We start from the raw sequence: 15,674 nt of genomic DNA, 5'->3' as shown, positions 1-15,674 counted from the left end.
TTGAAAAAACATTTTTTAACCCATTTTTGCATTAAATATTTTCATTCTGAGCAGAAAAGTTTCTAGAAAAAAGTACAGCCCTTCAGGCCATCCCCTGTGGACTCCCCTGACCTATAATAAAATATAGGTTGGTACAGGTCTATGCCTAAAAGATCCCTTTTGAAGGTGAATATAGGTATCCTCTCTGAAGGTCAACCACGAATAAGAAATTGCAGATGGTCAATGCAGTTTTCGTTATTTAAAGTATGTGAAGTTTAAATAATATATTTGATTGATTTTTTTTATTTTTGTGCAAGATCTTTTGGTCTCCAAATAGTAGGAGCAACGACTTCCGTCTTGTTTAATAATAAGAAAATGAAGGTCTTCACGTTATCCGCATATTTGTACATAGATTCAATACCTTCTTTCATCATAAATGTCCCTCAAAAGGTGATGTCTTATTATTTCATAACCACTTTTTAAACTTTCAAATTACATAAATAAATAATAATCATTATAGTAATATAATTTATAAAATTTAAAAAAGTACGTACAAAAAAAAAAAAAAACCAAGAGTCGTTTCTCTTTCTGTAAAAAATGAGCGCGTTGAAGAGTCAAAATGCTTACCGGCCTTCTTGGATTCAAACCAAAATAAATCTTCAGTCAGAGCTTAGCTCTTGTGTTGAGAGAATCCTTTGTAATTTTTTTATATACTCTTTTAATTTTTTTTATTATAGGTTGACATGCATTTTGAGTAGTAGATTTTTTATAGTCATTTCTTTATAAAAGGATTTTTTCAAACTTTTTTTTAATATTCTACATTGGTGAATATTTATTTCATTTTTATAGTAATTTTTTATTAAAAAATCAGTGAAGGTGTTAGTGATACAAAGTGTTCAAGTGAAGTGTTCCGGATAGGGATAATCATGGGGGTAAGGACTAGTTTTTTAATTTTATTTTTATTATTGATTTCCTTATGAAGTATCATATACCATATTATATTTATGCCATGAATGCAAAATTATAAAAACCACTTTTTATTTAAAAAAAGTAAAAATATATATAAAACCAAATGCGTGAAGGACAAAATTAATCCATTTCCTTAAGCGAGCGCTCAGTTTATACACTTTTCTTCTTGGCGTACTCATGTAGAAGGCCATTTTCACTCTTCCTTGTACCACCCAAAAACTATATAAGATGTTATATATATACACTTACTTATATAACTACCATTTTTCTATCCGTATCAAGGAAAGGAAGGGGGAAAAAGATGAAAAAATTTTGTTTTGACAAATTTATAAAAAAATATATGACATCAAATATTCCTTGTGCTTAAAAGTCACATATCTAAGAATATATATATATATATGTACAAAAAGAGGAATTTTGACTCAGAATCGCTCACAGTTGTGCTTTAAAGATTTGCGTGGGTTTTGCTTCTGAAGGAGTGGGAGTCGTTTGGGCGGCTTGCTCCCTCCTACATATGTATGTATTATGTACAAACCAATATAACCAAGACTATCATCTACACACTAATAATATCCGCCCCATTTTTTATATAAAGCAAGCAAACGAAAAAAGAGAGAAAGAGATTTGAACGACTGCATGTACCTCTAGCGTTGTTGCATTCAAATGAATCATGCTAAATATTACCTAGGAATCGTGTATGGTTACCTATGTATATGTGCATATAAGGTGGTTTTGTGGATCTAGCTATCTACATACATAATGATGATTATATGCCTACCACCTACGCTTTATGACATAATACTTCAATTCGGTCTATAAATAAATCATTTCATCGCCATGATAAAGTAACTAAATATTTTTGTATAAATATTATTCCTATTTTATCAGAAGGAATTGACTCCTTAGCATTTATTTTCATGTCTGAGAGGATTTGACAATGATATGATGAATTTTTGATGCAGATGTTCTACAATTTATTTACATACAACCATAATTTTATTATTATTGTTATTTTCAAAACCTTATTCTAAGCAACAGGTGTATGACGTCATTCAACAACACCTTGTGATAAATGAACTATACAATGAATAGACACCTGTTGTATAATTTCCTAAGATTTCATATTTGTCAATGAGCAGGGGTTTTTATAGATTTGAATATATGTGTATAAGCACTTAGGGAATATTTTTATGCGAAAAAAATAATTATAATAATGATAACAATGCAATTGTAATAGTTTAAATGATAGAAAAATGAACAATTTACTGTTGATACATTTTGCTTCCTATAGATCCATTTTAAGAGGATAAACTAAAATTTATAATAGTTTTTGGGTAGAAAAAAAGGATTAAATTAATCCCGGCTCATGTATGATATACTTTTAGACGAGCAAGCATGTACATATTGATTCATCCCTCAGTCATATATATATGTGATGTGTAGACTTGGATCGTATTACATTCATAAACAATGAATTACCCTTTATATATTTAGAATCATGCGCGTTCCATTCTTTTTGCAATAGGTCTGATGGTTTTTTTTTTTTTTTTTTTTTTGCAAAGATACAAAACCGGTATTTAGCAAATGTGTGTGGCTTGCTTATAATAAGGGTGACTTATAAAGTTGGTCTGTTTATGATATAAGAAATGTATTTTTGTGCCCTTTTTTTTTGCTAACCTACTCTTAAACTTGAAGAATACTAACTTTATGTATTTTTGGTATACCAGCTAAGATGATTTTGCACAAGTTTCAATTTGCACACATCACCAGGGCTTATTTAAAAAAATAATTAACTAATAAAATCATTTGATATTGATCTGATAAAATTACATCTCATTGCATTATCCTTCTCAAAAATATTGTAAATTCTTCATTTTAATATTCTTTATCTCATTTTTTTTTAAATTGTAACTTGTACAAAAACGGTAGCTTGTACGCAAAATATCTTTACTTTATTTTTCATCAAGTGATAAAATGCCTACATTTCCCTAATTTATTTTTTAGGTTGCCATGAAGAACATTCCATTTCTAGTCATCTTATTCCTAAAAATATTGGTAAGTGATCCCATTTCACGACCCTTGTAGATATGGGGGTTTTAATTCTTGACATAGAAATTCTTATTTTCGAACTTTGCAAGGATAATTATGACTCGAGTTTATGTTGTTCCTAGGTCACTGCCTCACAACCATCACCGCCTTACCATCATGATCTCAGTGAAGAAGTATTTTTTCTACGACCTGAATTTGGATATTTTGTGTGTCAAGTAAATGGGTCTCATGAAATACTCCAATTATTTGAAATATCCAAATTATGCGATGGAGTTTCAGAGTGCTACAAGTCCACAGATGAGTTTTCTCCGAGTCTCAAGTGTACAAGTAAGAAGGAATTTTTTATATGCCTATTGATAAATTCGTTTGATCACTCAATGATCAACCCTCCTCCACCTATTGTATCTCAAGGAGAGAAAACTCCTTCATATATCAATTGTATCATCAGATAATAATGTCAAGGTCTGCCTCTTGTATTATTCCTTTTACCTTTTCGTACAAAAAACCGTACTTGCGTATTATACTTAAATACATTATAAATAAATCCCATCCAACGTACGTACGTAAAGCTTGGTAGACTACACTATCAACATATTACTAAGGATGACTAAGTGAAAGTTTTTTCTCCTTCCTTAGATATACTGTTCATATGAGGGGTGGTGCTTCAACTAAATATCAAGCTTGAGTACAAATATTGCTATTGAGAAATTCTCATTTCATTTATAAATATTAACGGCCAAATACATACTTTTGTCAATTATGGGGACTTTGATCAAATTCGTGGGCCGGATTATATTCTACAGAGTTGATTAATGTGACTTGAATGGGACCCGCAAAGAATTGTGTTGATCCTAATTGAGGATTAATGACTACAGTCATGTCCAATTAGTTGAGTCCTGCATATCAGTCCTAAAAATGATAAAATTCGGTCCTTGATGACGTCAATTAACTTTATTTCTTCTTTTTTAGTCCGTTTTAGTACCAGCTAATTGTTTTCCTTATTAATGATTTTTTTTTAATCTCTCGATTTGGAGGGGGGCTACATCCCCTTAAGCCCCCCCCCTGCGGACACCCCTGCTAGTCCCGCATTCAATGATTGTAATTTGTATAAGTATATATCTTATTCATAGCCTCAGATATTTATTTAATCATAGCTGATGTTGTCATAAGAATTCAACAAGTTGATACTCATATCAGCTTTTTTCCAGAGAAACAATACATATTATTTGATTTTCCTTTCAATGGTCTTCATAAATAAATCTATACTATTCAATGAAACATTTATTAAGTTTTTAAAAGTTATTAAGTATGAACCACGAACTTCTTCCGCCTCGATCGATCATATTGATATATATCCATAGGAATTTTATCAGGGACACTGCCATATATTTTTTTATTGTGACCGTAAGCTTTTGTAATCTTTAAACATGATTATTTACAGCACCTCTGTAGGATTAATCAGAATAATTTATTAATAGAAAAGGAAGATAATGAGGTAAAAAATGCAAATCCATGCCAAACTCATTTTGAGAATAAATCATTTTAGCTTAATTTGTTAATATATATATCATATTATGTAGTTGGATTAGATAGTAAGAGCACATTTTTTGTTAAGAGCAATGTGCGTATCTATGCAAATATGGGGCGTAGCTAACTTATAAAAACATAGTTAATATGTAAAGTGCCTTTAAATTAATTATTATCATTTTTGCAACCCCTTTTAGAAGATTGTCTGTACACAACTGGGCGGAATTGTAAAAATGGAGCTTGTCTTGACTCACAATGCTACTGTAATGAAGATTACGGTGGCAAGGGTTGTGATATGCCTGATGAAAATGAGTGCAAATATCAACCCTGTGATGTCTTTGCCACTTGTACAAATACATTTGGCGGCTACTTTTGTACATGTCGAGAGGGTTACACTGGGGATGGGCATACTTGCACTGATATAGACGAGTGTCAATATCCAGAATATAGTAATAAGTGTGTGGAAAATGCAGAGTGCTGTAATTTACCTGCTCATTATGTGTGCAAATGTAAACCTGGATATGAGGGCGACGGCTCAGTCAAATGTACGGATATTAATGAATGTATAACTAGCGAAGCATGTGGATCCAATGCAATTTGTACGAACACAGTCGGAAATCATACTTGTAGCTGTATTCAAGGATTTCAAGGAGATCCCTACAATGGGGTAAGTTGAATCCTCGGTGGATGTCTTTCACTCATGATCATTATATTTTTTCTTACTTCAGTGTGTTGACATTGATGAGTGTAGATCAAATTCTTGTGGTTATGGAGCTATTTGTACAAACCAAATTGGAGGCTATATTTGTGAATGTCCTCCTGGATTGACTGGGGATGCTTATTCACCAGAAGGATGCCGAGGTCCTACTTCTGAGGCCCTTACTCAAATAAAAAAGAAATGTGGAGGTAAATCCTGTGGTAAAAATGCCGTTTGCCAAAATGATCCAAGTGGAGTTTTATGTACTTGTGAAGAGGGATTTACTGGGGACGCCTACAAAGTCTGCTTCGGTATGTGTCAACTCTTATATTTTTTTAGTTCTTAACAAAATACTCTTTCTCATTAACTATTTATGTTCAAATTCTTTATAGACATTGATGAGTGTTCCTCAAGAGCCTTGCATCAATGTGGGATTGGCGCTTTGTGTGTAAATAAGAGTCCTGGGTATGACTGCGAATGCCCTACTGGTTATAGTGGTAATGGAAAGTTATCAGGATGTAGACCTGCTGAAGTTCGTACTATTTGCGAAAGTGACTATGATTGTACTAATAATGCTCGTTGTGTAAGTGGTACCTGTGTCTGCCGAAAGGGATTTGAGCCTCAAGGAGCCTTATGTATTGATGTAGATGAGTGTCTAAATGGAGATATTTGTGGTCCAGGAGCCCAATGTTCCAATTTATTAGGAAGTTTTGTCTGTTCATGTGTTCCTCCACTCCAAGGAAACCCTCCTGAAGTACCATGCAAAGGTAAACTTTATTCATTTTTTTTAGCCAGAAAAAAAAGTATACGTTATGAATATTTTTATTTTTTTCAAAAATATATATTTTTTAAATAGTGTTTGCTTATTTATAAATTTATAACCAAATCCAATTTTTTTATTTAGATCCCTGTAGTGAAGTAAATTGTGGTAATCATGCATCATGCCAGCTTGATGGGAATGAAGCCTATTGTGTATGCGATCAAGGGTGGTCTTACAATCCCAAAAATTTACTTCAGGGTTGTATAGATTTTGATGAATGTAACACTATTTCCAATGGTTCCCCAACTGGAAAATGTGGTGTGAACACTGTTTGTGACAATTTAGAAGGAAGCTTTCAATGTACATGCTCTCCAGGCTTTACTGGGGATCCTTTTGTGGGATGCTATGATTTGGATGAATGCTCTTCTGCTTTACCTAGAAATATTTGTGGCACTGACAATGCCCTATGTGAAAATGTAGAGGGCGGATATAATTGTAAATGCTTGAACGGGGCTCAATTCGATTCAAATTCCTTAACATGCCCAGATGATTCCAAGGAAAAATGCAAAAATAGTTCTGAATGCCCTGGAAATGCCATCTGCAAGTCTGGTGGGCAATGTGTTTGCCAAGAGCCAAATGTTGGTCCTAATTGTGAAAGTAAGTACTATTGATGGAAATTAGAGTAAATAAATTTTATTTTTATCTATCCTTCCTTTTTCATATAGATCCCTGTGAAACTGTTTCCTGTTTTTTCAACAGTCAATGCATAGTTCAAAACGGAATACCATTATGTCAATGTCTTCCAGGTTTTCAACTACTTTCAGGTCAAAATGCATGCATAGATATTGATGAGTGTCTAAGCAAACCTTGTGGAGAAAATGCCATTTGTGAAAACTCTATCGGAAGCTATTTCTGTAAATGCCCTTCAGGAACAAAAAGTAAAGATCCAAAACGCTTTGGATGTACAGGAACACTTGTTGAGTCTCAATGCAAGTCCGACTCTGATTGTTCTAATGGAGAGACTTGTGTTCAAGCAAAATGTGTGTGCCAAAGAGGATTTGATCGGGATGATAGATCTGGAAAGTGTATTGATATTGATGAGTGTCTTAGTGCTAATTTAGTGTCTTGTGGACTGAATGCTGTTTGTAAAAATTTACCTGGATCTTATGACTGTGAGTGCCCATCAGGATATAATGGGAATCCTTTCAGCATGTGTGAAAAATGTGATGAGAAAGTTAATCCCTTGTGTGGATGTCAACCACCTTACCGTATAGTGGACAATAAGTGCATTTTATCTGGATGCTCACATGATTCAGATTGTGATTCTAAGGAAGCAAAGTGTATCAAAATTGCAGGGGGTGTGAGTTATTGTGCATGTCCTCCAGGATTCCGTATCGACGAAAAGGGAAAATGCATAGATATAGATGAGTGTTCTCAGTCAACCGGACCTGTTTGCGGCATTGGTGCCACTTGTGACAACCTTAGTGGAGCATATTCATGTTTGTGCCCTCCAGGCACAACAGGTGATCCTTATAATAACGCATGTGTAACACTAAGATCAGTCTGTACATCTGATTCTGCTTGCTCACGTAATGAAAAATGTGTAGATGCTCAGTGTTTGTGCTTACCCCCATTTTTTGCTGATACAAGACATGGATCTGAATGCAGAAGCCCTTGTGATGAATTCAGATGTGGTATCAATTCTGAGTGTACTCCTACTAATCCACCTCAATGCTTATGTAAGCCAGGGCACACTGGAAATCCTTTAGTAGGATGCGAAGACATCGATGAATGCAAGGACTCAAACCCATGTGGTACTGGAGCACACTGTTTTAATATCATGGGAAGCTTTAAGTGTAAATGCCCCCGTGGAACTCGTGGTGATCCATACATTTATGGATGTGTCGGAAAAACAAAGTCAGAGTGCAGTGTTGATGATGATTGCCCAGGACAATTAAGTTGCTCTGAAAATGCTAAATGCGTCAATCCCTGCTCTTCTCTTCCTTGTGGTACAAATGCAACTTGTATTGCCGAAGATCATGCTGCATGGTGCAGATGTAAACCTGGATTTAATGAGGATATTCAAACTAGGAAGTGTATCAATGTCTGCGACGGTATTAAATGTTCATCAGTGAATGCACTATGCATTGTTTCTCCTGAAGACGGGCCTGTTTGTGTTTGTAAAAAGAGCACGATGGGGAATCCTTACCTTGGTGGTGGCTGCCATCCTGTTGCATGCTCTTCATCAAAAAGATGTACTGGAAATCAAGTTTGTGATTCAAGAAATCAGTGTGTTGAACAATGTAAATCTTCTAAAACTTGTGGTTTAAATGCTGTTTGCTCAAAAGGCACTACTTGCATATGTAAGGATGGCTTTATCGGCGATCCTGATTTATTTTGTATGCCCGTTTTAACACAGCCAAAATGTGAGAATCCTTCATGTGGTATAAATTCACATTGTGAGTATTCCGGTTCTGGCAGAGGAGCTACATGTAAGTGCGATCCTGGATATCAAGGAAACCCTTATAATGGTTGTATAGTAAGTTCTCTTCAAGTGGAGTCTAAAGAAATTGACTGTTCCAAAATCAAATGTGGATCAGGAGCTTTATGTACCATAAGTTTTGGAAAACCTTCTTGTTATTGTCCAAAAGGATATGATGGAGATCCTAATAGAAATTGCATGGATATTGATGAATGTTTATCTGAAGTGTGCGGAAAAAATGCTGTCTGTCTTAATTCCCTCGGGTCATATGATTGCAGATGTAAATTTGGACACACTGGAAATCCATTTGATAGGTGCATTCCAGAGAGTAATCAAAAACTTGTTGAGAATGATTTATGTAAGGGAGTAAATTGCGGTCCAAATGCTGTTTGCAATCTTGGGCAATGCCTTTGCGCTCCTGGATATTCTGGAGAAGATGCTTATACCACAGGTTGCTTAGCTAATGCTGCATGCACCTATAATACTGATTGTGGTTATAATGAAATTTGTCTTACTAATAACCATGGAGGAAAAGTATGTGTAGATGCATGTAGTCGAGTTCAATGTGGTCCAAATGCATTTTGTGTGACAGATAATCATAGAAGAACTTGTATTTGTAATGAGCGACACGAAGGAGATCCTAACAATCAAGATGTTGGGTGTCGACCTGTCATCTCATGTTCTACTAATAATGATTGTGTGACACCTGGAACTGTGTGTGGAATTAGTATAACCGGACAAAGAACATGTTTAAACCCATGTGAAATCATGACTTGTCCTTCAACTGAGACTTGTATAGTGTCCAGTGATGGAAAACCTCATTGCCAATGTGAAACAGGATACTTCAAAAATAAAATATCTGGAATTTGCGAAATTCAATCATCTACACGTTGTAAGACGAATCAGGATTGTGAAAAAAATGAAAAATGTAAGGAAGTTGCAAGTGTAAAAACATGCTCAGATGTATGTGCTGATATCCAATGTCCATCTAGAGCCCATTGTCTTGCCAAAGAGCATCAAGGATATTGTAAATGTGTACCTGGAACGTTTGGAAATCCAAATGACCGGTCTGGATGTACAGAAAGATTGGAGCAAAGAGGATGTGTAAGTCATGCACAATGTCCCGAAGATCAAGTTTGTAGAAATTCACAATGTGAATCAGCTTGCCACTTTCTTAAATGTGGAAAAGGTGCCATTTGTCTTGCCAGAAATCATGTTGGAAAATGTAGTTGTCCTCCAGGTTTATTTGCTGGTGATCCATATACCCGTGAAGGTTGCTCAAAAGTAGAGTGCCTGGAAAATGCTGATTGTGGAGGAGATAAGTTCTGTGACATAAATAATGGATATAAATGTACATCGGCCTGTAAATATAAGAAATGTGGCTCAGGAGGATCAATTTGTGTGGCAGAAAATCACATCGCTATTTGTCAGTGTTCTCCAGGTTACAAACCTTATCCATCCCCAGAAGTAAAATGTTTACCATTAAAAGACGGAGAATCTTGTGGTTTAGGCCAACACTGCCAGGTTTCATGTCTAACCAATGATCAATGTCCTCCAAACTATACTTGTAAGCCTGATGGTATATGCTCATTCGGATGCTCGAATAATTTGGATTGTCCTGGACAATTAGTATGCAATAAAGATCGTTGTCAAGATCCTTGCTTTGAAACGAAAACTTGTGGACCAAATAGTTTGTGTAGAGCGGAAAATAAAACAGAAATATGTTCTTGCCCTGATAAATTTGCTGGTGTACCCACTCCTCATCAAGGATGTGTTCGGATTCCAGAAAGGTGTAAAACTTCTTGTTCCAATCCATCACATAAATGTCACCAAGGGCTTTGTATGTTTGAATGTTCATCCTCATCTGATTGTGTTCGCGGTGAACAATGTATCCAAGGAATATGTTTGAAATTATGCCATTCAGATAAGAATTGCTTGCATGGAGAAATCTGTTTGGATAAATTCTGCCATCCTGGTTGCCACACTCATGAAGATTGTAGATCTGGAGAAATTTGTGAAAATGAACATTGCAAATGTGGTAAAGGTTATATTCCAACTCCAAAAGGCTGCACAGACATAAACGAGTGTGAAAATAGTTCAATTTGTCCATCTACAACCATTTGTTCTAATAATCCTGGGTCTTATACCTGTTCTTGTCCCCAAGGAATGGTTGGCGATAGTCAAAATGGTTGCCGTAAACCAGATGAATGTAGTTCAGATTATGACTGTGGTGATAAGTTTGCATGTGGAATCATGTCTGATGGCTCTAAAATGTGTATAAATCCTTGTCAACAAGCCAAATGTACAGAAAAATCAATTTGTGAGATACGTAATCACGTTCCTTATTGTAAGTGTCCAACTAAACACCGTGGAGATCCAACTGACTTCAATATTGGATGTTATCCGATTGAGTGTGAAAATGATGATGATTGTTCAAACTCTCGAAAATGTGATTTAAAAGGACATCGCTGTGTGGGTAAGATGAATTTTTAATAAAAAGTATAGGTTTGGCTTAGGCCAGCAATATTCTTCTTTCTAAGGATAAATGTTTTAGAATTTAGACAAGAGGTTCTCAAAACTTTTCACCCTATTCCCTCTACTCCATGATTTTTTTTAAAAAGTGCATGGCTATTCTTGATTTTACTTCCTTCAATATGGAAGTAAATATCATACTGTAATAAAAAGTTAGATGAAAATAAGAGTTTTGATTTATTATAGAACCTTACATTGCCCACAATTTTAGAACCAATTGTTTAGACTATGTATTTATCATTTAGAATCTGTTTTCGAACGAGGATAAAAAGATTAAAAAAAAATTTCCTGTTAATGTAGATCCTTGTTTGGAAGTCAATTGTGGTCGAGGAGTATGTCAATCTGAGAGTCACAAACCTGTCTGTAAGTGCCAAACTGGGTATGAATCAATCAACAATAAATGTGAGGATGTGAATGAGTGCACATCATCATCTATTGCTACTTGTCATATAAGTGCAAATTGTTATAATACCATTGGAAGCTTTACTTGCAAATGTCCAAAGGGTAATATTGGAGATCCTTATGTGGGAGGAGGTTGTAAGCCTAAAGGACAATGCTCCTCTGATGCAGATTGTCCAACATCTTCTTTATGCCAGAATGAAAGATGTGTAAATCCCTGCCTATCAAGAAAGAAAGTTTGTGGTAGAGGAGCTAAATGCCAAGTAGTCAATCATGATCCCCTTTGCACTTGTCCACCAAAAACAACTGGAAATCCAAAAATAAAATGTTCAAAACTCGAATGTATTGAAAACACTGATTGTTCATCGGGAACATCATGTGTTCAAAACAAGTGCAAAGATCTTTGTTCAGAGCGAAGAATTTGTGGCAAAAACAGCAAATGTTCCACTATAAACCATACGCCCTATTGCACCTGCTCTGAAGGATATACTGGAGATCCTACTGTCGGTTGCTCAAAAATACTCAAATGTACTTCGTCTGAAGGATGCCCTAATAATATGAACTGTGCTTTTGGCCTCTGTTCTCGTATGTTTAAACTTAGTTGTACCAATTCTTAAAATTATAATTTACAACTTCATATTTTATTTAAATTAGCTCCTTGTACATCAACTCGGGATTGTCTTGACGATCAAGTGTGTCTCAATGGTCAATGTATTCCTAAGTGCTCCAACTCTAAAGATTGTCCTTCATATCATGAATGTCGTGGAGGTGTTTGTGTTACACTCGAAAAATGTAAAGAAAATGACGACTGCTCCTCAACAGAGATCTGTTCTGAAACCCAATTTGGCTACAAAGACTGCATTGATGTTTGTTCCGGTCCTGTAATATGCGGTCGAAATGCACTTTGCACTGCATCTGGTAGGATTCCTTCTTGTAAATGCCCAGCTGGATATTTTGGAGATCCTAATGACGGAAAAATTGGATGTCAAAAGAAAAAATGTTCATCAAACAGAGATTGCCCTGGCGAGAAAGTTTGCCATGAATATAGATGTGTTTTGCCATTGAAAGGTATAGTTCGTATTTAGTATATGCATACAATATCAAATATCATTTGTTTATGTATGTAGAAACCTGCCGATCTGATCTTACTTGTAAGTCAAATGAAATATGTGTCCAAGGAGATTGTAAAGATCCTTGTCGTGACTTTAAAGCCTGTGGAATTAATGCTAAGTGTGAAACACTAAATCATAAAAAGCAATGCTCTTGCCCACCTTCTTTCACTGGAACTCCATCTGTAGAATGTGTTCGTATTCCAAATACATGCACAAAATCATGTGATGGCCCTGGAATGTCCTGTGTAGAAGGGATATGTATGCTTAACTGTAGAAATGATAACAACTGTGCCTTTAATGAAAGATGTCTTAAAGGGCAATGCATGTGTAAGTTATAATTAAGTTATAAATATCATAACTCGATGCTAATGTTTCATCTCATTTTTAGTAACTTGCCGATTAGATAATGATTGTTTCTTAGGACATGTATGTTTAAATAATATGTGTCTAGTTGGTTGCAAAGCAAATTCTGACTGTCCTTCATCTACGTCGTGCATTGAAAATCGATGCCGAGATCCTTGTAGTGTTGTTAGTTGTGGACCAAATGCTAACTGTGCTGTAGTTGATCGTAAAGCACAGTGTTCCTGTTTATCAGGATTCATTCCAAATCCATCTGCTTCTCTTGGTTGTATTAGAGAAGATATTTCTTGTACAGCCAATAAAGATTGTATTAAAGGCTACCAATGTGACTCGTCCTTCTGCAAGCCAGTTTGCTCATCAGATGTCAACTGCCTCGACAATGAAATTTGTATCGATAATGTTTGTAAGGAGATTTGTCGAGTTGATAATGACTGTGGACCTGGAGACATCTGCCAAGGGGTTACATGTATCAAGGGATGTAGAAATAATGAGGGTTGTTCTAAAAAAGATGCATGCGTTGACAGCAAGTGTCAAGGTATGTACCATAGATCTTGATTTATTCAAAATTATTATTTTACTCATTTTAATATATGTACCTATGAACCTATATTTCATTTTACCTTTTTCATTATAGATCCTTGCCTATTTTCCAATTGTGGCCTAAATGCTCAATGCGAAACTAATAATCATGAGGTTGTTTGCTCTTGTGCAGATAACCTTATTGGAGATCCATATAAGCTGTGTGAAGTTCCACAAACTCGTTGTAGTTCCATTTCAGACTGCCCTTCATCAACATCTAACAAATGTTTTAATGGTTTATGTGCTAGACTTTGTGCTACGTCCAAAAGTGATTGTCTGCCCAATGAAGTTTGTTTTGAGGGTGCTTGCTCCAAGATTTGTAATTCTCATGACCAATGTCCTGGGGATTTCAATATTTGTAGAAACAGAGTATGTTTATCGGGGTGTACAGCAAGTGCTCAATGTAAGGAAAATGAAATTTGCATCGATAATGAATGCAAGGATCCATGTGTAACACAAAAACCTTCTCCATGTGGAGAATGTGCTGTTTGTGAAACAATAAATCATGAAACATTCTGCAGCTGTCCATCTGGACAAGGAGATCCCCTATCCATATGTCATGGAGGAAATAAATTAAAATGTTCCTCAAGTTCTCAGTGTAGTAAAGATGAATCTTGTAGTGATAGTTTATGTAGAAAGATCTGTAAGAAAGACGAATGTCCTTGTGGTGAAGTTTGTAACACTGAAATTGGAGTTTGCCATCAAAAGTGTTATGGATCTGAAGATTGTGGGAATGGCTTGAAATGTCTTGCTGGATTTTGCACAAGTGGTTGTTCAGTAGATGAAGAGTGTCAAGAATCAGAATCTTGCTCTAATGGAAAGTGTGTAGATCCATGTCTTAATGGTGCATGTGGCGATGCCTCATTTTCTTGTCGTGTTTCAAGACACCAACCTATTTGTTTCTGCCCAAAAGGATTCAAAAGAGACAACGATAGATGCAAAAAGGCTTCATGTACCTCAAACAGAGAATGTGCTACTGACAAGCAATGTACCGATGGAGAATGTATCAACACTTGCAGTTCTTCTAATACATGTGGTATTAATGCACAATGTTACGTGAGAAATCATCATCCTCAGTGTTCATGCCCTCCTGGTTTTATTGGAAATCCTACAAGAGAGTGCAAAGAAGATACTGATGAGTGTTTAAATTCGCCCTGTGGATCAAATGCAGTCTGTTTGGATCTTGTGGGCTCATATAATTGTAAATGTGATCCTGGATGCTCTGGAGATCCTTATAAAGGATGTATATGTCCAGATAATCTAATTGATCCTTGCAGAATAAAAAAATGTGGAGAAAATGCAGTTTGTAAACATCCTTTCGGTACAGCTCAATGCTTATGTAAGGCTTCGCATCCTCATGGGGATCCTCAAATAAAATGCTCTAGTAAACTTATAAAGGGATGTAATACTGATCGTGATTGTACATTAGACCGATCATGTATTCATGGTGACTGTGTTGATCCTTGTACGCTTCGTGCTGCCTGTGGAGAAAATGCATTATGTAGAGTTGTAAATCATCGTCCTCGTTGTGAATGCCCAGAATGTTTCTCTGGTATTCCACATCTCCGTTGTAAACCAAGACCAGAATGCCGAAGCCAAAATGCACCACTCACTGAATTACCATCAAAGCCTCAGACCACTGTAAAACCACCTCAATCAACACCTGTCAATCCTAATTCTCCTCAATGTAATAGCGATAATGCTTGTTTGAAAAGTCAAGCGTGTATTAATGGTAGATGCATTAGTCCATGTACCAGAGACTCTTGCCATTCTGGGCAAAGATGTGCTGTCAAAAATCATAAGGCTGTTTGCAGATGCAAGCATAAGCTAGTAATTAACACATTTGGAGAGTTAGATTGTCCAAAACGGGATGGATGTCGCTCTGATTCTGAATGTCCTGCAAATTTAGCTTGCATATCCGGATCTTGTATAAACCCATGTCATGGAAGGACTTTTACATGCCCCTCAGCAAAGGAATGCCAAGTTTTAAATCATAAGCCTGTTTGTATGTGCATCAAGAGTTGTGCTCCTGAAGTGTCCATATGTTTAAGAGATAGAGGATGCCCTGAAAACCAAGCATGCGTTAAATTTCAATGTAAAAATCCATGCGATAACTTGAAATGCTTGAACAACGCTCCATGTGTAGTTGTTAACCATAAAGCAGTTTGTAAATTCTGTCCAGATGGTTTCAATGTTGACAAAAATTATGGTTGCATTAAAGGTATTTCA

General features: G+C 35.8%; 1 protein-coding gene across 3 annotated transcripts in view; it reads left to right on the top strand.

Moving 5' to 3' along the window:
* Positions 1-638: 638 nt before the first annotated feature.
* The window catches only part of dpy (fibrillin-like protein dumpy), a 66,087-nt gene continuing 51,051 nt past the window's right edge, over positions 639-15,674 (top strand). For all 3 annotated transcript variants that reach the window (XR_011783436.1, XM_040723103.2, XM_071893192.1), the window contains exons 1-13: positions 639-911; positions 2,953-3,003; positions 3,120-3,324; positions 4,722-5,191; positions 5,253-5,532; positions 5,614-5,988; positions 6,126-6,638; positions 6,707-10,939; positions 11,296-11,979; positions 12,049-12,462; positions 12,522-12,833; positions 12,895-13,401; positions 13,501-15,666. Coding sequence is in view for 2 of the 3 variants with exons in the window: in XM_040723103.2 (XP_040579037.1) it covers positions 906-911; positions 2,953-3,003; positions 3,120-3,324; positions 4,722-5,191; positions 5,253-5,532; positions 5,614-5,988; positions 6,126-6,638; positions 6,707-10,939; positions 11,296-11,979; positions 12,049-12,462; positions 12,522-12,833; positions 12,895-13,401; positions 13,501-15,666 (10,216 nt within the window). In the remaining variant the exon portion in view is untranslated. The remainder of the gene's footprint in view (positions 912-2,952; positions 3,004-3,119; positions 3,325-4,721; positions 5,192-5,252; positions 5,533-5,613; positions 5,989-6,125; positions 6,639-6,706; positions 10,940-11,295; positions 11,980-12,048; positions 12,463-12,521; positions 12,834-12,894; positions 13,402-13,500; positions 15,667-15,674) is intronic.

The sequence above is a fragment of the Lepeophtheirus salmonis genome, chromosome 13, assembly GCF_016086655.4.
Source record: "Lepeophtheirus salmonis chromosome 13, UVic_Lsal_1.4, whole genome shotgun sequence".
In the NCBI taxonomy this organism is placed as follows: Eukaryota; Metazoa; Arthropoda; class Copepoda; order Siphonostomatoida; family Caligidae; genus Lepeophtheirus; species Lepeophtheirus salmonis.
This window is presented reverse-complemented; position numbering and strand designations above follow the sequence as displayed.